The sequence below is a fragment of the Gymnogyps californianus genome, chromosome 18 (assembly GCF_018139145.2).
Source record: "Gymnogyps californianus isolate 813 chromosome 18, ASM1813914v2, whole genome shotgun sequence".
Classification (NCBI taxonomy): Eukaryota; Metazoa; Chordata; class Aves; order Accipitriformes; family Cathartidae; genus Gymnogyps; species Gymnogyps californianus.
This window is the reverse complement of record NC_059488.1, coordinates 9491696-9519440: the sequence shown is the minus strand read 5'-3', so window position 1 is coordinate 9519440 and position 27745 is coordinate 9491696. Positions and strand designations below refer to the sequence as shown.

The window sequence follows — 27745 nt, the reverse complement described above, 5'->3', positions numbered from 1 at the left end:
AGGCCGCCCCAGCCCCGCTGCGCGCCCGCGGCCCGGCCGTAGCAACGGCGGCGACGCCGGACCCGCCCCGCGGGCAGCGGCAGCGCCCCCTGGCGGCCGGAGGAGCGCACCGCCAGCCCCCGCGGGGGCGGGGGGGGGGATAAATAAATCAGGCGTCTAACAGCACGACTGTCACGATCCATTCTAGATAAGATTGGAATAAGCAGTTTGAAGCAAAGCACTTTACGCTTAAAAAAAAAAAATATTAAAAGTTGCTTATATTAAGTCTACAGCTTCAATTTTGAACATTTCAATGAAGATTCTTACGCACAGCCCCGAGGCTGACGGCGGTTCCAGCACAGAACACCCCCTGGTCAGAGGCAGAGCACTCCAGCTCCCTGTCTTTAAAAGCATTATTTCCAAACGGTTCCTTTGGAGGTTCCTTCAGGAACCTACAGGCGAGGTTCCTTCACCCAGCTTGCTAAAGCAATAACCACAAGAAGAAGTAAAATGTGAAAGTGCTCCAGAGCGCAAAATATTTTATTTAAGAATTTACAGTGTCAAATCTTACACTTAGGAAAGATAGCCGCTCCCAGCTCAAAGGAAGCCTTCTTGAATTAAGTTGTTTGGCAGTCTCTACTGAAAGGAGAAAATAATCAGCAACCTGGCTGAACTAGAGAAAAGCCAAGTGTCTGACTAGGTTTCAATTATAGAAAAGTAAACCACACCGACTGCTGCTGACCACGTCTGGAATTGAGTATGGACCATTATGCAAAGGTTTCTAATCCCCCCAAACAGCATTTTGCTTCGGCTACATACAAACCTTTTAGGACATACGTAAGGCTACTGAGAACTCAGAAAGGTGGCGTTATTCAGGAAAAGAAAAAAAACAAATTGGGGACCAACACTGGCAATTCCACATTCACGTTATTTCTACTCATGGGCAGAAATTCAAGTAAAATCAAATAGTTTGGTGGCAAGTTCTAAATAAAACATGGCCTAATGATTTAATAAATATTTAAAGTTTATTTCTCTCTCTGCAGATAATTCAGATTCTTCAGTGAATATGAATGTTGCATATCATGGTTTTCAAGATTTCCTATATTAAACCTAAAGATTTTACAGTCCATCGGTAGAGGGCTAATCCGTCTACTTTTAGTATGTTTGAAATTCAGCTGTTAGCTATTTAAGACCTTGGTTATTTTAGTAATGGAAATTCAAGAACAGAGAATTATGCTGATTCTGGCACTCAACAGGAAAAAACTTCAACAACTTTCAAGCTGTTACCACCTTAATTGTACAGCGCCAGCAGTCCGAGAGAAAGCAAGTAACCGTATTGCACTTAAAAGAACACTCACTCATCAAATAGTACAGCATTGGCTATTATACAGAGAGCTTCTTTCAGACTATACAATTTGCTTTACAAGTAGTCTAAACCACAAACTACATACATACTAGGTAAGATCCAAATCAAATTAGTATTAGATTACAGTCACAGTTTTCATTCAATATAGGTCAATTTTATTTGGATGAGCTGTGGCCCCCTTCCCCCTTCAAAAAACAAACCAGCGTGAGGCATTTCCCAGATGAACATCTCCGATTTCATACACTGACAAACCAAGTCCTGTTCGATAAGCATTACAATTGTGCATGGTCCTCTTAAGGCCACAGAGTGTTACGTTACAATGTGGACATGTTTTTCCCCCGCTGGGAGGGGAGCATCCTTCAGAAATTAAGGAATCCCTGAAACTATGTCTTCAAAGGTCACACTAGTAGGTTTAAAATAAACTTAAGAAATAAATTGCCTATGCAATTTACAAATAGTTTTTGTAACAGACAGCAACTATTTCCTCCCTTGTGTCTATTCTTTATCACAGCAAAGCTATTTCTAGCCAGTTTTTTTAAAAGGAAAAGTTACATATATTTCATGTTTGGTAATGATTTGCGTAGATGAGGTGCAAGTAGGGAGACCCATGAAAAAAAATCACCCATCATTAAATTTCTGTCATGTCAACTGCAGCTAGTACTGATACCATGTGCTGTAAGATTGAGTAGTTCCTTGTATACTCAGAACACGAGTGAGAATTCCAAATACAAAGCCATTGTATTCTACTTCAATGTTGGATACTTCCTCTGTCCAATTCTTCCCAGTCTTGAACTTCCAGTGACTGCAGGAGGCTGAAAAAGGAGAACAGGAATAAAAAATGTTCTGTAACAGTGTCATCCTGGAGACAAAATACAAAAAGTTGGCAATAAAGTTTTGAACGCAAACCTGTTAACTTAAACAGGTGCTAGACCGGTCTATGTGCGCATTTAACACTCTACACGCAACAGTCCAGATTAAGCCAGTAAAACATGAAGTCATGGTTTTGTTCAATAGTTTTGTTCAAAGTAAAGATGAGGCCTTTACTCACTTGTGCAAATTGAGAAGGATTGTAGAACGGTACCGTTCCTGCTGAAGGTCCCCCTGAAGGTGGTACAGCGGCAGGCTGGAAAGTAGATAACACTGAAGTTACAGACCTGCAGAGCTTCACTGCCTCTCAAACGTGGTTTGTTTAGTCATACAGAGCAAATATTCACAGTAATAATGCCAACAATATGGACAGAGCAGCATATTGTAACAACTGCAAAAAGTGCTGGTACAGTTTGCATCCATATCTTTAATATTACTTGCTTAACGTAGGAATTGGCGAAACAATGTCACATGCATAAACTGTAAATAGCTCTGAAAATCCAAAGCATGCAAACCAAAACAAGACACCGGTGCAACTTCACTGAATTAGTACCTCCTGCTTTTGTTAGTAGACCTTAGGACTTGCCCCAAAATAAACATTCTATGTCAAGTTTTGCTTTACTAAGAAATATCAGAAAGCGTTTGTGTCACCCCTTTATGGTGACCCCACAGTACTGGAACTTACAGCAGAGATGAAGCATTCCTTTAATTCCTACAGGGGCTTTTGCAGATGAAACAGGCAATGGTATTATTACCGATTTGAGACTGGCAGCAGCAGAATGACAAGGTTTTGCTTGTGTGAGTCTTTTTAGGAGGTTTTTTGGTTTTGGGTTTTTTTGTTTGTTTGTTTAAAATCAACTGACTTCTTTGGTATCCCAGGAAAGAGCTGATCAAAACTCTTAAGTGAATCTCTTAGGAACATGAACATAAACAAAAAGCATGCCTGGATTACATGCATTCTCATAAATACAAAAAACTCTGAAGACCCTGTTCGAGTGTTAAAAGGAACACTACATCATTAGTTACTCTTAATGTTATTTCTGTGAAATGAGAAGAGGGGAAAATGACCAGAAGTAGCATTAGTAAGTATTTGAGCAAATGCAAAATAAAGAGGGGAAAAGTAAATAAGTTAACATAAATGAGAATGGCCAGCCACATGTACCTGATTAAAATGCTGGCTTACTTCACGTGATAATGAACTCATTGAACTAGAGCGCGAAAGCTACAAAACAGCAAGAACACACAAATACAAAAAAACACAAATAAAAAAGTCGTCATGCATGTCACTGCCCCAAGCTTTCAGTTGTTTTATTTAATTTTAAAAGTCTCACTGCCAAAGGTTAAACCAACTTCAAGTTAAAAAAAATGTAAAGCCAGAAGTTAGTTTAAATCAAAAGGACTTCTTAAAGCACAAAATTATGTAGATATAGAAAACATTTAGTAGGAACAGAGGTAATGTTACTCTGCCTGGCACATAGCAATCTGTTCTCCTCGTTGTGTCTTGCACATAATATTAGTGAAATTACACACATGCATGGAGGCAAGAAGAGATCCTCAAACTGCTATTGACATTTTACTCTGAAAAAGGCTTGTAAAAGTCTACTTATATCGAAAAAGGAGATCACACCACAGAACGTAGGACACGGAGGCTGAACTTCTCTTATGGGCTTAGAGGTCTTTTCTGTACAACTTTGGAGGCAGTCCTATGATTCCATCTTGGCTAGTCATTGCCAACTGAATCAGTTACTTGTTTTAGATGGCCCATGTTAGGTCCACTACAAAATAATGGTTAAAATACGCTGCAAAAGTCATTAGCTAACTACTTTGAATCAAACCTTACCTCGCCTGATTGGGAGCCATCAGGGTTAGAAACAGAAAGTCCAGATCCAGGAGGAAGGACTGCAGGGTTTAAATACTAAAGAAAAACAATGCACTTTTGTTTATCTTCGTAACTATGATGCTATTTCGCATTTGTGCTACATTGATCCCACTGAAGCAAAACAATGTTACAATACATCAAGCCAGGTGAAACATGCAGTGTATGGCTCTTCCTATGTTCTTGGTCCCTTTCCTGACACATACTGCACCCATAGAACCTGCAGCCCTGCCAAATCAGGAAATGCAACTTTTCATGGGCTTCCCACTTCCATTTTCACTTGCATTTCCCTTCTCCAGTTCTTTAACTAAAATGTTATACACACACTTAATCCCTACAATAACATGCTTTGTACTTACTGTGGCTATGAAACTACTATTCAGAATCATGAGGGTTTTTTAATTAGAAGTTTGAATTACATATACAAGACGTTCTTTCTAACCCACCTCTGGTTCAACAGCCGCAGCAGGATCTGTGTTGGTTTGATTTGCAGCTGGTGTGTGCTCTGCTGCACCACTCCCTTCCATTGGCTGGGGTTCCCCTGGAACTACAAAGGAAATGGGATTTAGCCAGACACACCATACCAGGGCGTTTAATTTCACAGAATGAGAAGCAGGGACATCAGCAGAACTGAATTTCTACAATAGCAATCTTCTCCCAGGAAAAAGGTAATTTAAAGAGGGCAATGTCAAAGTCTCTACATGCCCCAGTCTTGTTACAAGTCTGCAAGCAGGAGATGCATACAGTTCATACAGACAACCTTGGTGCAACACAGCATGTAGTAAAAGCAGGGGGAAAAAAAAAAAAAAGATGGTAAGCAAGCGTGCAGGTAAGACCTCTCCCTTTCTTTCACCAAATAGCAATCCTGGAACTAGGAACAGGTATCAGAAGTGAGCACAGGATACCGAGCAACATAGGGATACGACACAGTTCAAATTTTGCTATTTGGATGGCCTAGCCACTCTGCAACAGGGGGAAGGCAAAAAAGAGAACCCCTTTGTTTGCAGCGTGCAGAGCTGGGCATTACTAACCCATTTGTTTTACTGCAGCTCCCAGACTGATTCTACTTCTAAAACAAATAGGAGTTAATGAGATTGAACATTCTTAAATGTTCATTAAAGGCTACATAATACACACACTGTCAAAAGTGACTTAGAAAACCACATAACCATAAATAACCATACAACCTCCTTACAATTTTATCCACTCATGACACACCTGAGTTTGGAACAAATACATTTGCAGGAATTGGCATTGGTGCCAAGGGGGCAAATAGGTCTGATGGTGCAGGAAGAGCACCACTTGACTTGGTTCCACCTGGATTCAGGACATCAACATAACGGGCTCTGCTTCCGGCTAAAACAGAAAAATCCAGAAATAACAGAAATAAGCCTTGTGTTAGTCATCCCCATGTCTATTTCGAACAGTCTGCTGCTTAAGCCATCTTTCAGAATCAGAAAATAATGCTCCAGGGATACAAACAGTAATATCCAAGTCACGATACATTTGTGACAGCAATCACAGAGCAGAAGCTAGGCAGAAGCAAAGCCAGCAACAGCCACAGCTCCATGGTATCACTGAGTTGCCAACTGTTCCCAAACAACTCCAGAAAAGCCACGACTTCTGCCTTCACATTTTAAGCAAGAGAAAATCTGAAGTCTTCCGTACTTCAAGCATCAACGCTGTCTGTTACCTGCTCTTCTGGAGAACATGTTGACAGGGGCGCTAGGTGGGCCTCCAGGTCCCGGTGGACCAGTCTGAGGAACTTTAGGAAATCCTGTTGGAGGTGGCGGTGGAGGCTTACTCTGCAGGGAGAACGAAAAAAAAAATCCAACCACATTGTTGACCGAGAGTTCTGAACCAAGTATCTGTCTGACTTCTCCTTTTCCAGAGCACATAAAATTGGGTATACAGACATACATCTTGTAGTGCAGACCAATATTTCTCATCTTCCATCTGATAACTAATGTCAAGTCATTTCTACAACTCGTCTACGCTCACTCTAAAAGGAAACATTTACAACAGTGGTTCTCATCATTTGTGTTTTGAGAAAGATCCTTGAATGACAAGGATGGACAGGATGTGCGATTTTCTTTGCTATACAATGCATTACATTTTCAAAACTATAGACTCTTCCTACCTTTTTCCCCTATATTCTGTTTGCAGCAAATCAATTAACAAGCAATTGTCTAGGTGATGCCAACCTCTATGAAGTGATACACCAGACTAAGTTTAGAGCAAATTCCCTTGTAAATTCAATCGCAATTACTGGATCCACACCAGCAACTAAAGATACAAATGGTTCCATAAGGATGTAGACTATAAGAACATGTAACCTGTTTATTAGTTTCAAGATGTTGCACATTTTAATCCAAATTCAGTAAAAGGCAGCTCTTAAGAGCCAATAACAGCTTAAAGAAAATTGTGTGCCAGTACAGACTTCAGTTTTCCACTTGGAGAAGTAATGAGTACTCAGATTTTTACCTCCTCTTCTGGTTCATCCAGATTAACCCAGCGTTGTTTCTGTTCATCCCAAACAATCTACAAGAAAATCACAGTCAAAGATTAGGAGTTCAAACAAAGCTGTTAGGCCAAAAAAAAAAAAAACCAACCCCAAACCCAAAAAAACCCAACATAACAATTTTTTTTAAAAAGCCAGTCTTGGAATAAGCATAATCTTGAAAGTTTTACACACATTTGTTTACTTGTTAAAACAATGTTCATCTGTCATCCAGGAAAACATTCTGAGCAAATTAAAACGTATAAAGGTTTTTGTGATTTAGGGGCCTTACTGATTTGTTCTTGTCATCTGGAAGGTGAGCTTCATTCTTTCCTTTTCCCATCAGCCAGCGAAACCAGTTTGCACCAGTCTAAAAATAAATTCATCTATTCAGTTAATTCTCTCAACACTGTCTTTACAGGCAGATTAAAAGAAACATTCATGCAACAATTCATTTTCTGTTAGAGACTTCAACTCTGAGCCCAGAGTTGCACCTAATAGAAAGAAACAGTTCAGTCAGGACCTCTTAAATCGGTACCCTGGACGAAGAGTTACCACATATACTAACAAATCTCCTCCAGCTATAGCTACCTTTCTTAGAAAGTTTACCTTTCTAGGTGCTGGCTCCTTTTTTATTTCTTTTTTAGTCTCTTTCCCTACAGGAACAGAGGGAGAAGGAGAGGGCTGTTTTGCTGCAGAGTTGGATCTCTCTCGTCCCACAGAATGAGCAGAGGACTCTGAAGTTGTTCGGGATCTTCGCCCATAGCCCTGTATCACAGATATACAGGAAAGTACAAAGTTGTCACTGCTGGAGTGACGGATCACATTTCAACTTGCTAAACAAATTCCTTCTTTGAAAAGTTAGTAATAGGAAGAGATACAAAAGCACGTAAAAAATAAATATAAATAAGAACGAAGATTTAGTGAGAAACAGCCTGCTCGTGGCATACCATGTGTGCTGAAGACTGAGATTCAGATCTGGATCTTCGTCCTGGTGCCTGGTTAGATATAAAGCCAGGACATGCATAATAAGCAAGCAGCTAAGTATCTGACACAACATTCACTTTTTATCAAGAATTCCCACACAATTAAAGATATTCAAGCTGGTTACTTGGGTATCTTTGGGTACTTCTATCTCCTCTGACATATAGGAGGTGCAGAAAAAGAGCTGAAGTCTGGCCAAGTAATTGCACTATCATGTCACTAGTCTATTAAAAAGAGTTAAAGCAGGACACTACTGTGCAGGCTAACCAGTCCACAAGAGGAAATGTACAAAAACGCTGCACCAGGGAGTGGTTGCTGCATTTTTTTTTCCCCTCCAACATTACATTGTTCTTCTAATGTTCATAGAGCAGCTCAAGCATGAAAAAATTTCACTGTTTCTTCTATAATATGGTTAATTTCTAGTTAAAAAGTCTCCTCATCCTTTACCAGTTGCCAAATGTATCCCTATTAAAAATGTTTATATTAATTCTTTCAAACAATTGTCACTTCAGGAGACTAAACCAACTTCTAAGGAGATACCAGCTTCAGTGACATTTAAACAGTGAAAATACTATATATTTTAAAATAAGGGGTTTGGGATTTTGATAAACACCTTCCACATTTCCAGTCATGACCAAGTGGTAGTTAATACTGCGCTTCTAAAACTCAGTCACAGAACTGTTCTTTAGGGCCTGCTTGCCTCACTTGCTGATGTATGCTACAAGTTCTTCTGGCTATGAAGAATCATTCTGGGAGGCGGGAGAGGAAGGCAGGGCAGAGAAAGATAAATTAAACTCTTCAGACAACACCCTGATAATCCCCTTCCCCCTTTTTAAAAAAAAAAAATTACTTTTAGAGAAGAAAATTATGGCTAAAATTTTTGTACTAGTTCGTTATTTATTCTACTGAAGGGGAAGGACAGTGGGAAAGAAAAACTAAGCTTCAAGTCACACTGAAGAGCAAGACAGAGCCCCAATATACTCTTGTGTTTGCACAGATCTGCAACGCAGCTGACACTTGCTGAAGAGATGTATGAAATAAAGATACCATGATAGCCATTCTGCCATAGAAATCCTCCTCTCTCTGTTCAGCGAAAGAGTTTTGTGAAGGAGACTCCGGGGCGATTCTCTGCATTCCTTAAAAAACAAATTAGATTATGTTAGCGGGGGTGGGGGGGACACAACAACAACAAAAAAAACCCACCCCAAAAAGCCCCCAAATCCCATTTAAGGCAAAAGTTTTCACTAGTTGTGAATTTCGTGCTAGAAAGAACCTGGTCTTTTAAAGAATGCGAACGGCAGTTGCTGTGATTTTTTTTTTTTTTTTCCCCTCCTGCATGGGTATTATGTTTGTTCTAAACACATGTCAGCGCAGGCTGAGGGATGCAACCATCAGTATGGGACAGTTTAAGGTTCTTCACATCTCTAACACAGCTCTGCCAAACTTGTGTATGCCTGCCTTCACACGTGTCAGGTTCTGCTGTCACAGAATTACAACTTATCAGGGTTCTAGAAGCTGATGTCCAGAGGCAGAAATCCCTGAGGCTCCAATCACAGACCTTACAAACAGAACTGCCAGTCCCAGTGCACTCAGTGATTACCTGTTAGGGTCTAAAACATCATCTGCTGAGTCTGACCTCCCTTTTAAACTAAGCGAAATAAGCAGGATGAATATTATAGCTTTCCACAGATGTTTCTGTACCGTTACATGGTGTTTTTAAATTTCATCACCCAAGACCTGACTTACTATTTTCTAAGTATTGAGATATTTTGCTTTATTCCCCAAAATACTTTATTGCCCTTATAAAGGAAGGAAAGCTGTTTACTAAGACCCCAGACCTGTTTCCAGGTTTGTCTGCTCTTCTGACCGTGGTTCAATTTCTTGTGGTGGCCCTCCTGGTGGTAGTGCTGACCCTAAATACAGTGGTGATGGTTCACTTCCATACGGATTTGAAAATCCTGGAGGTGCAAAGCCAGGTCCTGGACCAACAGACTGAGAAGCCACTGAATAGAAAGGGACACTTCGGACAGCTTCCTGGTCACCAGGAGGAATCATAGCAGCTGACCCATCAAGGACAGCCTGAGGTACTGCAGCACAAAAAAAAAGTTAAGAGCTGTAACTAAACAGAAGTTCCAGTGTGTGAACCTTTTCCCCTATGAATAAAATGATACAATGCAGAAGTGAAATCTCACTGTTTCTACCACCCTCTTAAGTGGTTTCTTATACCAGAAACCCGAAACATTTATTTTCTCTCTGTCATGAAGAAGGATATGAAACACTAACCTGAAGGCATCAGCTGCACACTTTGCATCTCTTGAGCCATATTGGGTAATAAGGATGCTAACAACGCATTTTCAGCACCTGGACCCACGTCATGGCCAACTCCTGCTCCATCACATTGACTAGCACGGTCTAATTCAGAGCTTGGCGTACTACATGCATATGGTGGCGGGGTGGATCTGTCTGTGTTATAAGCTATTGCACCCTCCTGCACAAAAAAGCAAGATCTTATTGACTGTACCAGACATTAAGTTCATAACCAAGGGAACATATAGCAAAAGAAATCTTAAGAGTGAAAACAGCACACAATTTTTTTTTAGACAACTCAAAAAAATGAGTTGTCAGCCATTTGCAGGCCAAGTCAACCAAATCATTTGAACTTTTTTTCGTTTTTTTTTTTTTTTTTTTTTTTTTTAAATGGAAGCTTAGTTAATTAGCTCAAGGTTCAAATTTCTAACAGATCTCTTTAAATAAACAGTAGTTATTTCCACTGTTACAATCCAGCTACACTAATTCACACACAACTTTTTTTTTTCTCGCAAGCAGATCCTCTGCTTACAGCAAGAGTTATTGCAATTTGATGAGCCTTGCAATTCTCCTTGCATTATGGTACTAAGAAAAGCCTGTCTCATATAACATACACCAACCTTTAACTATTCTGTACTGAATCTTAAGGCACTAAAGTGTGGTAAATCCACTTGGTTTAAATCATAACACTTGCACTTTACGACATGAATATATCATAAGGTCACTTCATATGTTTCTGTAATTAGCAGTATAAACAAAACCATTTAAAAAATTGGATTTACACTAATCCTTAAGAGAACACTTCATGTTGAAAAGTACATTCTGTACCTTGATCTGTCCATCCACATGTCGAAGTGTTACTAACCATGAAGGTTCAATAAAAGATTCCTGTTCTGGTTTTTCTTTTATCTGTGGGTCAAACAGGCGTAGCTGTGATGACATCTAGAGAAAGGAATCATTGTAAAGTTTAAGTTAACAGGCCAACAAAAGGCAACTTTAGCCACAGCTTACCACCTACAATATGAAGCCACAAATACTTAATTCTTCCTTATGTTACCTGGATTAGCTGGCCAATAAGTACAGGTGAATAGTAATGTGGATCTTTAAGGACAGTTCTGGAAATCACTTCACAATAATGGAAAGCCTGAGCAGCAAGTCCCATTTCAGCTAGTCGGCAAGCATAGATGAATTTGAAAACCTATGGAATGCAAGCAGGTGAAATAAACCAAGTGATCAGAACATTCTTAGAAGTATCAAATGAAAGGCAGTCTGTCATTTCAGTTGAAAGCTCAGATATCCCATTATCACATCTGTACTAGGCAGGAAAAAAAAGAGGGAAAAAGCATACAATTCTTCTCTTCCACCCAACGTATCCAATGGAAGTTATCTATTTGTCTACAGCTAGTGCCAACACATTCTGCTGGATTGTTCTTTTGGAATGTAGTTACGATAACAACAAAATTTAAAATTCAGAAGTTCAGAATGCATACATGAAAAATGCAAAAAGAAGATTCAAGTGACAACAGGAAAAAAGCTACCTTGCACTATGCTATCCACGAATATTTCATGTTACAATGGATAAAATATTTGCTGGGCTGAATACAGCACATGAAAGATTAAAACCTTGCCCAAAACCTGCCAAAATAAAATAAATAAATAAGAAACAGCTCTTCACCTGGAAATTGGGCAAGCAGCCAGGCTGAGTTCCTAGTGACTGTGCATATTCATAGGCTTCTGTTCTTTGAATGGCTTCATTGGTGGCAAACTTAAAAAATGGCAAGCTATTTGGGAATGGGAAAGGAAAAATATTATTTAACATTGAGGTTATACATGCTGACAACAAATAAAGACAATCAGAAATAAAGTCAAAAACACAGCTCTATTAGACACACAATATCAATAACTTCTACTCCTCAAACAAGGACAGGGCATCAATTAGTTATCTCAAAACCAGCTGTGGCTAGTGACAATAAAGGGAGCAGTGCAACTCAGTCTCTCAAGTCATTAAGCTTTCATTTTTGCACCTAAAAAGTTGTGTTTTAAAGAAGAAAAAAAAGGGGGGAAAAAAAAAGGAAAACCAAACCTATGATTTGATCCAATTAGGACAAGCTTTGTTGTCTTCCTTGTGTAAACTCCAAAACCAACTTGGGCCATAAGGTAACAAAAATGAGCAGCATCCAGCAGGCCTTTAGAAGCTGTAGAGAAATAAGCGACAGAACTCAGGATATTTCCTCTCGCTGGCACACTGTAATTGAGTGTCCCATATTGTTTTGGCTTTGCATTCAAATACCTTCACAATAGAGACACACCCATATAAAACTGTTCCATTTTACATTTTACACAGCAATTGCTTGTTTTCAAAAAAATAAGCTGAGTAATTAAAGCTTTCAGAAAGCTTTTCCTTCAGTCATCACCCTGTTCATTCCCCAAGAGTTACCAAGAGTGTCTCCCATGGTAGCAATGGTCCTGGATTCCAAGTCCACATTATTCGTCAAGTTGGATAACACCATTGCTAGATGAGGCCTCCAGTCTCCCCATTTCTCATCTCCACAGCACTAAAATTAGAAGAATTACTTAGTCAAATCAGTGACTGGAGCTCTGCATGGGTAAGTGTTTCAACCTAAAAAGGACTAAAACAACTTATCTGACAATTCCAGGATAAGCATATGTAAAGATTACTGTTGCGAACTACACTACTCACTGCAGTACCTCTTTAGTCTCAACTGCAGCTCACACTTGAATCTTACCGTGGATGCAGCTGGCATCCTTCCAGACATGAGCTGGTAAACAGTCTGCAGAGGGTCATTAATTGGGAGACTGTTGGCAAACCTACAGAGACATTATACAGAAAAAACAAAACACAAACAATGGGGTAAGCAGTTAAAATGTACCTGAACACTCAGTGGCAGTTAATCTAGCTCAGTTTAAGAGAAGGAAGTGCTGTTTGAAAATACTACACTGAATAAGCAACTGCCCAGTGGATAATATTCAAAGCCAAAACGTTACTAGTTAACTGGATCTGCCACTCTGACATAGGTCAGTCCAAGCTAGGAAAAACCTCAGGGTTCTCCCCATGCCAGCTGACTAGACTTAGTACATGATTTCACAAGCTCAGGAAGCCGAGAGAAAGCTTTTCTGTCTACAGACAAAGCATGCACGAACACATCTGCTTCTTTCAGGCAAGGAGAATGAAGGGTACGACGGAGTTACTTGGCTTTAATAAAGTTGACAGTTGGGTTTTTGCACAGTTTTTTCAAAGCCTGACTAACAGCACCTGTCAAGCAAGCCCACAGATAACATTGTTCAAATACCCCTTAAATGGAAGGAGTGGCACACAATAACTTCTCAGGTTTAAGTTTATGGCCAGAAGGCCCCAGAATAAAAAGTAACAGATGACAACTGAATATACAGGTAAAATTAAAGTGTAATTCTTGCATGAGCTACTAAGGATAACTCATGATTTTGACATTAAGATTTCTGAGCACCAAGTCTCTACCTCATTAGCAGAATAGGTAATCATATTGTACTAATCAACAAGCAAAACAGTACCTGGTCATAACTCTTGCATGTGTTCTGCTGTCCATTTTGCTGGCAAGTAGCAGAGCATGACCCCATAAACCATGCTTCATGGCAGACTCCAAAGCATCCTAATTAATACAGAAATTAGTTTCCTGGGAATAGCTTAACATACTACTCAGATAAACAATGATTGTTTTACAGTAGTACTTTGTGACCGAATGCAAAACTGTTTAGATCAAATGCTAACACTTTAAGATAATTTTGTTTTATATTATAAACTGTAGGGCATAACATTTTTCCATATCAGTGTAGTGCAGTGCCATGAAATATGCACTGCAAGTTGCAAAAGTGATTTTAACTGATGTCTAGAGCTTTAAGATTTGTGAAAAATAAGTAAACAAAATAAGACACATGCAGGATTTGGAACAACAGTATAAGCATTCACCTTCTTGCGGCCATAAAGCAGCAACTCTCTGAATCTCTCTGTCTCTTTCTCAAGACTGTCAATTGTGGTTATAAGACTATCAGTGAGAAATGAGAGCTGGGCTTCACCGGATTCCTCTTCCACTTGTTCCAAAGCCTCATTAGTGAAATCAATCAAATTTGCCTCATTAGGGGACTTCCCAGGAAGCCACACTGTTTTATGATCTCGCAGCAAAAGTTCAGCCAGGTCTGTTCCCACAACAGTCTATACATGTAGAGAAAAAACAAAAATAAAAAATCCGTTGTTTCAACATTGCCTTCATTTTATTTGTCACCTCAACAACAACGTGTGACTATCGGCACCTCTGAGCACCTGAGGACAAGGGACCAGCTTACCTGTTCCATCAATCTGTGAACTATGCAAAGGTAAGTCACTATACACATATTACTGTCTTTTACATAAATACCATTTTGTGTATAAAATATTTTAGGATAGATAAAAGTTCAAGCAGTCAGACATACCCCATTCTGCCTGCACAACAGTACAATAAAGTCCCAAAGCAGACTTGCAGATTCTTTGTCAATTAAATTTTCATTCTTAAAGCACTGTGTAGCTTTATTTTGTGCAAAATTAATAACATCCACTTTATGGGTGTCATCCCTGAAAAAAAAAAGAAAATAAAAAAAATAATAAAAAAGTTTTTAATGAGACAAACGTAAACATTCAGATCATTATTGTGATTACTATGAGGAACAAATTTAAAGCACTTGTATTATTTAAGCAGGTGAAAAGCCACAAATATTTTAAGTCAGTTTAAATCCTGAAATTTGCAGACAATTAAAAGTTCAATAAAGAAATGCATTCTGAATGCATGGAAGTTATTTCTGAAATCTGTAAGAACATACTTAGCAAGAGGACCAGGAAATGCTCTCATCTCTTCTTGCTCTGGAGAATGTTGCAACATAGTCTAAAATACAAATATAAACCATAAGAAATTCTTGTAACTATGAATTTTGCTTTTTAACAATAAAAACCCCAGACCTGAACATAACCCACAGTGTAATCAAGCCTACTGCTCTTAAACAAGATACATACAGTGACTTGCAACCCGCAGAAGAATAAATGATGAAATCTACTTTACATGGAAGTCATTCTGTAGCAAAATATAAAAATCTTCCCCACATCTCCTTAATCATAGAATAGAATCACAGAATCGTTTAGGTTGGAAAAGACCTTTGAGATCATTGAGTCCAACCATAAACCTAACACTGCCAAGTCCAATAATTTTCCTGATGCTGTTCTAATACTTGTGTACAATTCTACTCCCTTCTAGTGATATTTTACCAATGAACTCTACTCTCATCATGTAAGCTCGCCCTTCCATATATTTTACATGACTTGAGTATTGCATTTCTTTGTAGCGGCACAAGAAGAATGAAAATATACCCATGATATTTAATCCCCAGTCCATCCAGACGACAAACAGCCCTTAGCCCTGCAGAAAATGTACGAGGGCAATGTCTCTATGAACAGCAATACATTAGAAACAAACCACCACAACTCCAGCCCTTCTAGGATGTAAGGATTTTACCTGAACAAAATTATAAGCAGCTGGATGATCTGATCATAACTACATCATCTCTGAGGAAAAGAATTTTTAAAGTTACTGGTTTACTTACGATTACAGCCCAAACAGATAAATGGAAAGATACATGCGTTGACACATAAAAAAAAAGGTCAGGAAGCTACAGATCCAAGTTCCCTACTCTCCTTCCAAAAGAAAGACCTGTATTCCACCTCCCTGTTTTCTTTTAAACTTTACCTCCATACTGTGTATTTCAACCAGAGCTGGCTGTCCTTCTGAAGGCAGGTTTGGCAGCACTTTTATTAAGAAGCCCCCAGGACCAAATCTAGCACAGATATGAGGCACTGAAAATTTCTCAGGCGTTGAGGGCCTTAAAGGTGCTGAAATGGGAAGAAAAGATAAAATAAGTAACCTGTCTTGCAACTAACTAAACTTGCTGATGTATTTATCCAATTCAGTAATCCTGCAGTACTAGTGGAAAACACCCTGCCATTCAATTTGGCTAAACTTTGTAAGCAACAATTAATCAGTTCCATTATAGTCCCAAAGATCTTCTGAAGATTTGCAACAACAAGAACAAAACCAGACTATAGAACTTTAAAATCCACTTATTTTTTCAATGCAGGGGCTTTGATTGTTTGTATCAGACACATTTCTGTGATCTCTGTACAAATATATGACACATCTTCAAAGAGCTAATGATATACTTCAACATACTCTGGAAAAGCTTTTCCAGAGAAACAGTGTTTTGTTCCACACCAAAAGGGTAAGAAAAAAATATGGAAAAATCCAAAGTTTAAGCTAAACTTTAATCATTCCCCATGAAGCACAAACAGTGTTGTTAAAAATCTATCTAAAAAGACATTTACAAATGGAATTATGCCGTATTTAATAGCAAACACTGTCTAGCTACTACTGTTCTGTGATATACCCAGGTTTCAGCAAGCAAGTTATCCTCACACTAAAAAGGAAACAAAACTTTGTTCATGTGTACATACACTGTAAAACAGCTTTTTTTTTTCCTGTTAACAGGCTCAATGAATACATGAAAGGCATCTTATACAGTACAAACACTAACAGAAGTGCAAACTACTACTGGTAGACAACCTCACAAGCACAGTGCCTTCCCTCCTCCTTCCCCAATGGTGCCAATACCTTGTTCTACAGCTGACCATCCAGTTTCAGTCGGGTAGCCATAATCTGTAAAAGGCTGTTGTCCATCAAAGTTAGCAGCGTATCCGCCATATGGATAATCTGTGTGGAGCGACACTGCCTGTGCAGTAGTTTCATATGTATTAGCCGTTAGATCATGATTACTTCTATACAGCTGGCTCTAAATAGATCATATTAGTAATTGTTAGCAGAGAGCGTGAAGGTACACAAAGCAAGCAATACTGCAAGCATGACTCAAGATGGTAAGCATTCCCCCCCGGCTTCAATTCTTTATACTGTTCGTAAACAGGCTTACTGCATCACTGCATTTGAGGAAGCTACCTTCCAAGACACCTGCAGCAATGGGCTATAGAAGATAATTAACGTATCTTAGTGTTCTCTCTCAGTGTTTACTACCATTTGATCGATCTGTTCACATCCAAAGTATGTTCAGTTCTCTCATGACAGAATGTCTATGTGCTTGTGTGAAGAATAACATTATAGAATGAGTTACAGGTTCAAGTGTTGCTGTATCAGTAACTACGGATCAGAATCAATGTTCACCTCCGCTGTAACACTTCGACAGAAAATCTCACCTGATTAAACCTGATGAATGCCTAAATGACTTCAGGTGCCTAAAGATTAATGCCTAGATGATCTCCAATACTACTTCCAATATTACTAAATGAACTGGAGTTCAGACTGGAAAACCACCTAAACTTCCAAGAAACATGACGAACCAACACATGAGACTACAGCTAAAATGACACATTCCACTAGCAAAGACTGTACGTCAAAAATTACCCAAATACTCTCTGTGATTTTCAGGTATTTGTACTTATGGCATAAGTAGATGAGTAATCAATTAGATTTGGTTTTTGCTTTTAAAGTCAAAATAGCATCATACAAATGTGGAGTTAGTCTTTTAACAAATCCCAAGTTCATTAATAGCATTCATGCTTGTGATGAGAAAAACGACATAACACTGAAAGCCAGACACATTATCAACTACAGCCAAGCACAGTAAGGGCAAAGTTCTCACAAACAGCAAATGAATTCAGTAGAGGAAATTTTCCATTTCTGTGTGTGTGGCAACTTGCACAGCTGAGTGCTGATTTTGGTTAAAGTTCTCTTGACAACTGTGATAAATATTAAGTTCAAAACTGTATTACAAAACAGCCTTAACTTACAGAATAAAAGTTTTCAAAATACATATTCCCCAAGCTAAACCTACAAATATTTCCATATTTCTAATGTTTCACCCACCCCTAACATAGGGAAAGGCCCAACTCAGCTGAAAGAATACTTGATGTGACCATTTGAAACTCACTTGTTGAGAGCGAGAGCTGAAACTACTCTGGTGACTGTGAACACTGCGGGAGCTACGGAGACTATGACCTGAATGCTCACTGTGGACACTGCGTCTATCGAATTCATCACCATAAGGATCTCTATGGGGTTCAGATTCATCATCAAAACTTCCAGTAAAACGAGGATCATATCTCCAGTTATCTTCATATCGGTCATGTCTGAAGAACAAAGAAACATACAAAGCAAAAATGAACATAGCCACCCATATCCCTGAAGGAAGTGACTTCACTGAATACCTGTCAAGAAGAAAACTGTACCTAACTTCAGAAGGACTTTTAGATTATTTCCTAGATTGAGGTTTTTATTACAGTAAACAAACTGACATTTCTTCAAGAAGTTCATCCAGAATATTCAAGATCAAGACCAACATCATACTCAGTCTGTTCTAGGAAAACCCACAGAATGTTCACCTGATCTGAAAACAGGTCCTACTGCCTTAAATCCTTTTCTTAAGAGTGATGTGACACCTCATGTGTTTTTGCTCAATGACCTATGTTAAAGCTACAGAAAGGACTAGCAACATATATATGTGAAATATGTGTAATACTGCATTTTAATAGTCTGTTACAGGATGCATCTGCATTCCTAGAGAATATTGAGAGGATTTTACTTACAAAGCTGCACGATACCCTGAAATTCTGACGCCTGATACAACTATCACAACAGTTCATAAGTTCTGAAGGCTTTGGGGCAGATCTTCAGCAAATAAAGTAGTATTTCTGTTAATGCACAAGCAAAGTCTCAGCCTTTGCTTTAACACTTACTACTATAAGCTCGATTTTCTGGTGACACATTTGACTATGGGGGACTCAGCCCTGAAGAAACCAATATCAGATTCTCCACCTTCACTCAGACATACACACTAGGTCTCTGATCGTCATCAGTACCTAGGCCCCGTGCTGCCCTAGATCTGGAAAGAGCATTGAGAGAACATGGATCGAATGGACAAACCTGTTGCCATATGGATACGCTTCTCTCTTCTGGTATGGGTTGTGTTCAGCATCATACCAATACCTCTGATCATAACTTCTAGGATCTCTGTATCTGGGGTCATATGCTGATGAATAACGTTCCCAGCGACTTGGATCTTTGGAAAATAAAGAAATGGTTTAGGTATTGGAAGCTGTTGCCTATAACCTTTTTCTATCCCTTTCTCTTTAATTGCATGCTGATTTGGTCCTGAAGCATATAGCTTTAAGTACATTATTTTGGTTTTGCTACATAAATATGTCCACTTATTTTTAGTTTAAAAAAAAAACCCAAACAAAAAAAAACAACTAAAAAAAATCAATTTCACACCTTTCAGAGAAACATGGTTATTATAGTTAACTGGATACTCTTGAAGGGACAGTGTTTACCATCAGACAGATAGATCTTTTCTAACACCTTTAAAACTCGATCATAACATGATAATAACCCAACAAATATTAACAGAATCTTTGTGATCAGTCTTCAGAGCGTCATGCTAAAAGTCTCAGGATGTGGACAGGTGTTGCTTAAAATCCTCCCAGGCACTATACAAGCAACTATCTTCAGATTACCAATGCCAGTATGTCTCTCTGAGCATTCTGGTAATTATGGACAAAACCAAATTCTAGTCATGAGTCAATTTCTGTTTACACCCACCTAAAACTTACTTTAGAAGTCTGCCTGCAGGTTACACACAAAGGATACACCCAGTGAATGACAGGCTTGCAACACATTGAAGAAAACTATTTTGTAGACTTACAATGGTGTGCTTTCACAATGGAAAGGCAAATAGAAGGCTGCTAGTGAGGAAAAAACTTAATTTATTTTCTATTTACTACTTCTACTGAATAAAAAACATACAGGAAGGATGGCATGGTATTAAGAACTGAAGTAGGCCCAAAGATCGATTTTCAGCAAGTATAACTTTATTCTTGCTGGTTGTGGAAAGGATATCAGTGTTATTAATATGGAAAAATATAATAATTCTCTGATCTTAAAGTTCCTCTTCTGCATAATTTTTTGTTTAAACCTGCAATTTTCTATAGAAAAATTCAGAGTTAATTTTGACACCTTACCTCCATAATCATATGAGTTTGGGTAATAGCCTGGATAATAATCACTCCATCCACTTTTTGTATAATAATCTTCAGTATACCCTTGCCTGAAAGAAAGCACACAGGCATAAAAGTTATTATTCCTCCTTCAATCTCTTCCAAAGTCAGCAGGAGATATGAAGAACTATATGCCACAACTGATTAGGTAGAGTTTCATATTTAAAATAATGCATTTACAGGAAATCAAGGAATCATAAAATTAAGACTTTACAAACCAATATATCACTAAATTGTTGTGTGCCATAAAAAGCTGACAGCCCTTACTATACACTAATTTAGTGATTTTTGTAAACTGCTTTGGTGATACGTTTAATTACTTACAGACAATCACAAAACCTACTGCTATAATTAGCATCCTTTTAACTGTCTCAACAGAGAAGTCAGTAACTTAAATTACTACAAATATTTGTATATTTGCTTTATATTTTTTGCTCCCTCTGAAATAATTGCTCCCTCAACTTTAACAGTGTTTTGTTATACATCTTATGGTGATGAAAAGAGGACTACGGTCTGGAGAAGAGGTCATGAACTAGCACTCTCATAGATAATTTTGAACAAAGGGTTTCAGCCTCTGGGGCTGCCATTGTGGCATCTGTCACCAGCGTTAAATACAGCCAGAAAAGAAACAAAACCAAAACGCAGTACACCTTTCTTTGGGTACCTGGCCAAAGAACTCAGTATTGTACCACCTTGTTCGACCTGGAGCTGATGCCAATCTGTGGCTGGCAAGCACACAGAATACTAACATTGCAGGGCTAGCACTACCGTAATCCCAATGCTTTATTTTCATTCTGCACTCAGTCTCTCAAACTCAGCTTTTCAGTAGACGCAGCAATGTTTTGAGTGTTAGCACATCCTTACATTCAATACTTCAGTGAATAAATGAGATGGCATTGAGATGCAGTTGTAACACAGCACATCACTACACAACTAATTCCAAGCATCTTCTAGGTTATTACCCTTCTCAATACGCTTGGATGGACAGTAGCGTGTAGGAAAGGCTTGTTTTTCATTTGAGCAAATAGAGAGGACTGAATAGAAGAAAATACTCATTTACAGAGCCCATGTTAGAATACTGATTGTCCAAATGAACAGAACAAGCACAAGAACCTGACTAAAACCAACACAGCAAAGTAAGAGTCAGTGCATATACAAAAGACAATTAGAATACTTTTGATGGAAAAAGAAAGATGTGGCCATTACTTGAAAAATCTCAAACCTTTATTATATGCCATTTTTAGGACACCATCCCACAGTTTCTGAAAAAAGCTAGAAGACGAATGTTAGAAGAAAAATGTAGTACGTCTACATATATGTACGTACACATGTATGTATATACACAAACATATATCTGTATGTATATACACGTTTATATCTACACATGTATATATACACGTGTGTATACACTCTCAAACACACATATGTATACATACGTGCACAGGAGGTAAAGATATTTAATGCCAATGTGGAATGATGGGGCCTTTCATGCTCCTCTACAACTGATCATACAACTGATAGTGCAAACTCCAAAGTGGCCAAGCAAGTCAAGTGATGCTCCTCCCTGGAAGGTGCGGAAAGTTTGCTAACACAGCACCTACCTCTGCAGAGGAGGAGATTTGATCTTATCAGATCAGGTTTATCCACCCAACCAATCTTCTCAGTCTCCTTCAGAAAGATGTTATTCCCCTCCCCAAACAGAGTTTACAAAGCTGCATCATCAATACTGGTACATTAAGGGCAAGTTTCAGACACGCTATCACACTGACTTTGCCACTCTTAGGCCCTGCTGCCCTGCAGAACCGTACTACAGTTCGCATCTGACTGCACCATCACGTCACACATCAACACTGACAGAGCTACTTGTAACAGGCTTTGATCTGCCCAATGCCACCTATAGGAATTTCAACCTTAGAAGAGTACATACCAGGAAGCGCTACTAGAGGTTATTATCTCATTATGAGATCTCACAATACACTTAGATTCACTTAAGAAGATGATAAAAGTTATTACGTGCAGCTACAGCCATTGTTTTGTACTCCTCAAGGCCAATATACACCTCCTATAATCTGCTGGAGGTGGTAAGCAAAATGTTATGTTTTTAATTTGAAGACCGCTCCATGAGTAAACTACCAACAACAACAGACAAATATTGCAAAGGGTTTCATCTTTTCCAGACAGATAACTGGGGTTCTCTCTTGGAAACGTGCAATACCACCCACCAGATAATGCGACAGTAACATTCTGTCATTAATTTGAAGTTCATACGAATCACTTAGGCAATAATCATCAGAAAGCAGTAATCCCTGGAAGGTAATTCGCTGCTTCTTGCTTGAGAAATACTAGAGATTTCATTTCTGCTTTTTATTTAATATTTGCAAGTAGCATCTGAACATATTGTTTCTCTCTCTCAAATTTTTTATTTCATATAATCAGACAGACCAAGGCTTTTAAGTTTTCCCAATTCATGTGCTACCTGCATCAAAACCTGTAGTGAAGTCAGTGGGTAAAACATGCCCACATAGCACCTTTGCTACATGGATCACAGTTTGGGAGTTTTGTGAGGAAGCTTATCCACACAGTTGAAGTAATCATTAGACAAATTAACCTGACACAGCACCACGATGTTTTCACTTGATTCACCATCTCTCTCTTCTGAACATCTGAAACACCATATATCAGTAGGCCACACATACTGCTACGCTTGCAAGGCAAATCCCAGACCAATGTGCAAAAGTGCCATTTATTAACAGAACTAGGGGCTTAAGTGCTAGCCAGAAACTAAACTAGTATTGATTAACAAACCCATGGCCTATGCTGCTCTTTCACAGCATATGTGAAAAAGAGCTAACCTCAGCATTGAGTCCATCCCAGTGAGTTCCTGCCTGGCAGAAATACCAACAACCACCCAGAGAACCGAATGAAAGGAGTAATAAGACTTTAGCAACAGAAAAGACTGTGGGATCATACCCTTTTCAGACATGGCATTTGATACCGTCTGTTCCTATGGCAGTACACAACAAGTTTTTGAACTTCCTCACTGCGGCTTATGCTATAAAACTTGAACAGGCGTCATTACACTCACTGCTTCAGGGTATACCAGATCTTTACTCAATTCAGGAATTGCATACCTAGAAGAAGGCCTGTCAGAGCAGTGACTAGCTCTGGAACTAGGACGTTCAGGCTCAGAATACCGATAGCTCCCAGGCTCCATATAAGCAGTGCTGGTGCTATCATAGTGTCTGTACCGTGGGTCATACTGTCCGTAGCTATCCTCCTAGAAAAGAGATTGACATGTAAGGTAAGAGGCTTCCCACCTCCAAGAATAAACCTTTAAAAATAAATAAATCACCATACACACCACAACTGTGATACCTGAAGAGATGCAGATCAATAGACTACAGCATAGCTTTCGATACCTGTTGTGGCAAGTTATATTCAAATCTATTAATATCCTAAACTTAAGAAAAAAAACCACTATGTCTGGACTAAAGGCAGTTCAACCACTATGCTGGCCACTCTGCTAAACTGTCAGTAATTCAGATGGGAACCAAATTTGAACACCTGAGCAGCTAAGACAGTTCTAACAGCCAGCTTTTTCCAAAGAACCAAATAAAGTGCTATCAGCTGACATCTGTGCCAACTGGAACTGGTATTAGCAACTACTTTAAGTTTTTATAATCTTTGTAATATAAGTTTTGTTACTGCTATCTGGATTTTCCCTACAATTAAATACTTAACATGAATGCTATGTTGAAAGTTGATCATGACACAGCTGTTTAAACTTGTAATTCAAAGATGAAAATTACTAATACATACTGAGGGAGGAGGAAGGGAAAAATAAAAATTTACCATGTAATAAAGATGAGCTGCTGTTCTGGGATCTGCAGGAGGATAAGGTGGCGGATACGGAGGCTGGTAAGCATCATAAGGATGTCTATAGTAGTAGTAAGGGTTCTGGGGTGGACCAAAGGCATCCTGAGGAGTCTGAGGCAGGGATGGACGCTGCAAGTCTTGTTGCACATTTGGCATGACTGACTGACTGGTGGTGGTGGAAGGGGCCATGGACGTTGGAGCACTCGATGGCTGTCCAGATACTGGTTGCTTATCAGGACTCGTCTGTTCGTACCTTGTTGTTAGCTGTGCTGAACTTGCCTCTTGGGGCCCCACAGGTTGAGGATGGTTATTCAGCACCTGGTTTTCACGCTGCTGTGATGCCTGCACGACTTTAGTCCCTGCGGCAATCTGGTAGTTTGAAGGAACTGAGGACTGCCCAGAAGATGTTGGTTGCTGCATTTGAGCTGCTTGCATTTGTGGTTGAGATGGCAATGCTCCCTGTACAGCTCTGTCTGATACAGCCTGATGCTGTACATCTTTTGTCACCTGTTGATAGAAATGTTGTTTGTCATGCATCTCAGGACCCACCTGACCAGCACTACCAGCTGGCTGTTGAGGATATACTGGACCACCAGGAAGGGACTGATTATGCACCTGTACAGAATTACTTGCACTGTTTTTCTCCAATGTCCGTGATACTGTGAAGTCGAGCACTCCAGCAGCTTCTTCTTTGCAATTTGAATGATTTGCAGAATTATTAGCCTGTACTACAGAATTAACAGGGGGGACTAGCGCACTTGCACTTCCACTGGGGAGATGCGTCCCAGGAGAAACAGTTGAATTAGACCCTGGCTGGCTAGCAAATTCAGGAACAAAACCTTCCACATTAACATTCTTTTGCCCTTCTGGAGCCAAATTAAGTGGAGTTTTCATAAGCAAGTTTGCAGGCTGATTAGAAGCAGTATCAGAGGAATTAACAGGGCTTTGTAATAAATTATGCTTTAACAGATTAGTGTTTGGAAGTGCATTAACTAATAGAGATCCAACTTGCATCACAGGTAATGGCACGTTTTCCCCAGAAATGATCCCACCAGCATGTGAAGTCTGGGGACCCACAGCAGGCTTGTCCCCAACCCCTGAGTCCTTCATTGGCTGATTGTTTTCATTGCTGCTTAGCTGATTAGATAGAGAAATAGAAAAATTAATTGGCTGAGCCAAGTTATAGCTTTGATTAGGCTGAGCAATCAGGATAGGCTGATTTTGCAAAGACTCTGTAGGTGGAGAAGACAACAAACTTGCATAACCAGAACTTGCCTGAGACTGAAGTGCCTCCTCTTCTCCCATTTTGGGAGGATTCTCAAGATTTTCAGAAGATATATTTCCATCTTGGGAAAGCTGCACAGCAATAGTCCCTGGTTTACTTGGCTGCTGATTAGACAGGCCTTCTTCTGGTGGCTGAATGACTTCTACGGTTTGTTTGGCAGGTACGTACACTGCAGGAGCAGCAGGAGCTAGAAGAACATTTCCCCCAAAATTAGGTAACTCATTATGAGCCCACAAAGTTGTTGCTGGGCTATCACACTTCTTAACTGCTCCCTGAGCTCTCGTTGAGGACCTTCTCTCAGGTACTGATTGTATGTTTTCCATAACAGGTCCAGAGTGCAACATATTTCCAGCTTCACCAGTGACTGCAAGAGGCAGTGGGTGTACCTGAGGCATGAAAATAGTTTCCAGATTATCTGGTGGCTGTTCAAGATTGCCTGGCGACGCAGCCGGCACAGCTGTATTCTTCTTGATATTCTTTTGGTTTGAGTGGTTCTCTCTTAATTCAACCACCATCTTTGCTTGGTCAATCTCTGCAGGTTTTATACCAACTCCATGGGACCTCACAGGTTCAAAAGAACTATTTGCACTTGTCTGAAATACTCCTGTAGGCTTAGGAGGACTTGGAGTTGGAGGCTGGGATAGATTACCATGGCAGTTCTTGCCCAGGTTTAGCTCACTTGAATCACCTCCCAAAGGAGAGGAGTCAATCTGTTTAAAGAAGCTAGCAGAAGATTCTTCATCAGGCTTCCCACTTTCTTGCTGAATAAACGTACCGACTTGCTCTTGAGGTCTTGCTGAGCTAGAAGCGCTCCTATGGCTAATGTTGCTATAGTTTGAAGATACACTATCTGGTCGCACAGGATGAGGTAATGAATCAGGTGCCTCCAAATTTGGTCCTCCTTCGGCATGGCTCACAACAGCGTTCTTCGGAAGCATCTGACCTGGAAAGGATCCATATCTGTACAGATCAGGACCAGCAGCAGGGGATGAAACGCTGATGTTCTGTGGTTCACTTGGCAGCACTTCTTGATTCTGAATGCACTCCAGGTTCTCAACGTTTTCATACTGTGACCCGCCATTCCCAGACACGTCACCCATACGTGCCTTGTCATCACTAACAAACATAGAGTGCTTAGCAGCCTGTGTCTCCTGCTGACTTAAAATTTTAGGAAAGTACTGGACATCCATTCCTTTCTGTACCATCTCATTGGCTGAACCTGTACCAGTCTGCGCCTGAGAGAGAACATTAGTTGCAACCCGCTGAGGATGCACTGGCTGGTGATACAAGGATGTCGAATTTGGCTGACAAGCATCAAACTCCGCTTTCTCAACTATGTAATTTTTTTCAGATGAAAGTATTTCTTCATTTTCTGCCTCATCCCCTTTGAAAAACATGGAGAGAGTTCCTGAATCTCGATCTGTGGGAATAGGTCTATTTGATGCTTCAGACATATCTGGAGATTGGTTTTTGGGGTTATTTTCCTGAGCTGTGGGAACGACAAAACTGGAGTCTTGCAAAGGTGGCTGTGGGTAAAACTGTTCCTGGTATGGTTGACTTAACCAAGCATTAGTCATTTCTGTGTTCTGCCTAAACACATTTCCAGGCTGGATGCTGTTCATGTGATGACTGCTATTTGCAGAGCCATTTTTCCCATTCTTTTCACAACCAACGGATAAAGGCGCTTGCATGATATTTTGTGGAATACCTTGGTGTACAGGACCCTGCTGTAAATTTGTCTGCGGAGGAGGATGAGAAGTGCTAACAGAAGACTGAGAAATGTTATGAACATCAATCTGAGAAGATGGCTCAGGATAGGGCACAAAATTTCGAACTGGAGACTGCAGGTTACCTTGAACAGGCCTCCACTGAGACATAGGCTGCTGAGGAGGTGGAGGAAAGAGTGCTGTTGCATTGGGTCCTGAAGGAACATCATTTGGATCTCTACTAACGTCTTGTCTACCTCCAGGTTTGTTTGATGCAGACACCATTCCAGGATGCACACTGAAAGAATTTTCAACTGCTGCTCCTGTATTATAATGCAATGGTACCGCAGGCCCACAGAGTCCAAGATCTGCATTTGGATGCACTTCTGTAGTACTATTTATAGCGTATCCTGGGGACGGTGAAGGAATCGGAACATTAGAAAACATACTGGTATTTATTCCTGGTTGAGACAGAGGAGCTGATAAAGACTTATGCGGTCCATGAGGATTGTCCCCTGCACGTGATGGTGAAGTATGCATAATGGCTGGCTGTGGAAACACCGCTGGGGACGAACTTTGCATAACCAATGCATTGCCCTTGGCTGGATTATCTAAAGGGGAACCCTGTGGAGTTTGTCTGCCAAACGCAAAAGGGTCTGTCACAGGCTGCACTGGGGCAGCTGTTGTATTTGCTCGTTTACTGAGCGAGCTGTTTCTCCAGTACATGTTCCGAGCAATGCCTGCAGGAGGTGGAGCGGCCGCTCCTGCTGGAACAGTCTGTGGAGGCTGCTGCATGATGGCCTTCTAGCAGGGTCAGATGCTAGATGACAAACTAGTAGTGGATGCCGTAGACAGATTCCTTCTTCT

General features: G+C 39.9%; 1 protein-coding gene across 5 annotated transcripts; it reads right to left on the bottom strand.

The window, feature by feature from the left end:
- Nucleotides 1-501: 501 nt before the first annotated feature.
- On the bottom strand, nucleotides 502-27723 carry SEC16A (SEC16 homolog A, endoplasmic reticulum export factor). Of its 5 annotated transcripts, none has more exons than XM_050908174.1 (31): nucleotides 23864-27723; nucleotides 23143-23288; nucleotides 19976-20061; nucleotides 18882-19017; nucleotides 17890-18088; nucleotides 16563-16740; nucleotides 15645-15787; nucleotides 14728-14789; nucleotides 14344-14482; nucleotides 13844-14086; nucleotides 13429-13526; nucleotides 12627-12708; nucleotides 12317-12434; nucleotides 11963-12074; nucleotides 11555-11660; nucleotides 10937-11077; nucleotides 10708-10821; nucleotides 9856-10060; nucleotides 9411-9659; nucleotides 8620-8708; nucleotides 7539-7586; nucleotides 7198-7356; nucleotides 6881-6958; nucleotides 6573-6629; nucleotides 5782-5893; nucleotides 5307-5444; nucleotides 4535-4635; nucleotides 4053-4127; nucleotides 3375-3434; nucleotides 2394-2468; nucleotides 502-2157 (listed from the first exon to the last, which is right to left on the bottom strand). In XM_050908174.1, the coding sequence occupies exons 1-31, from the start codon at nucleotides 27671-27673 to the stop codon at nucleotides 2089-2091; spliced, it is 7428 nt and encodes a 2475-aa protein (XP_050764131.1). In that variant the 5' UTR covers nucleotides 27674-27723; the 3' UTR covers nucleotides 502-2088. The 5 variants fall into 5 exon arrangements, with proteins under 5 accessions (XP_050764131.1, XP_050764134.1, XP_050764133.1 ...); XM_050908177.1 differs by having other exon boundaries at nucleotides 16563-16680; XM_050908176.1 differs by lacking the exon at nucleotides 3375-3434.
- Nucleotides 27724-27745: the final 22 nt, after the last annotated feature.

Excerpts from the sequence above, each read along its gene's own strand:
- SEC16A (XM_050908174.1), bottom strand. The coding sequence starts at position 27,673 with ATGCAGCAGCCTCCACAGACTGTTCCAGCAGGAGCGGCCGCTCCACCT. Across the intron at positions 23,289-23,863 it reads CAGCTCATCTTTATTACATG|GAGGATAGCTACGGACAGTA; the intron begins GTAAATTTTTAT and ends TCTCTTTTCTAG. Across the intron at positions 8,709-9,410 it reads GCAGACAAACCTGGAAACAG|GAATGCAGAGAATCGCCCCG; the intron begins GTCTGGGGTCTT and ends TTGTTTTTTAAG.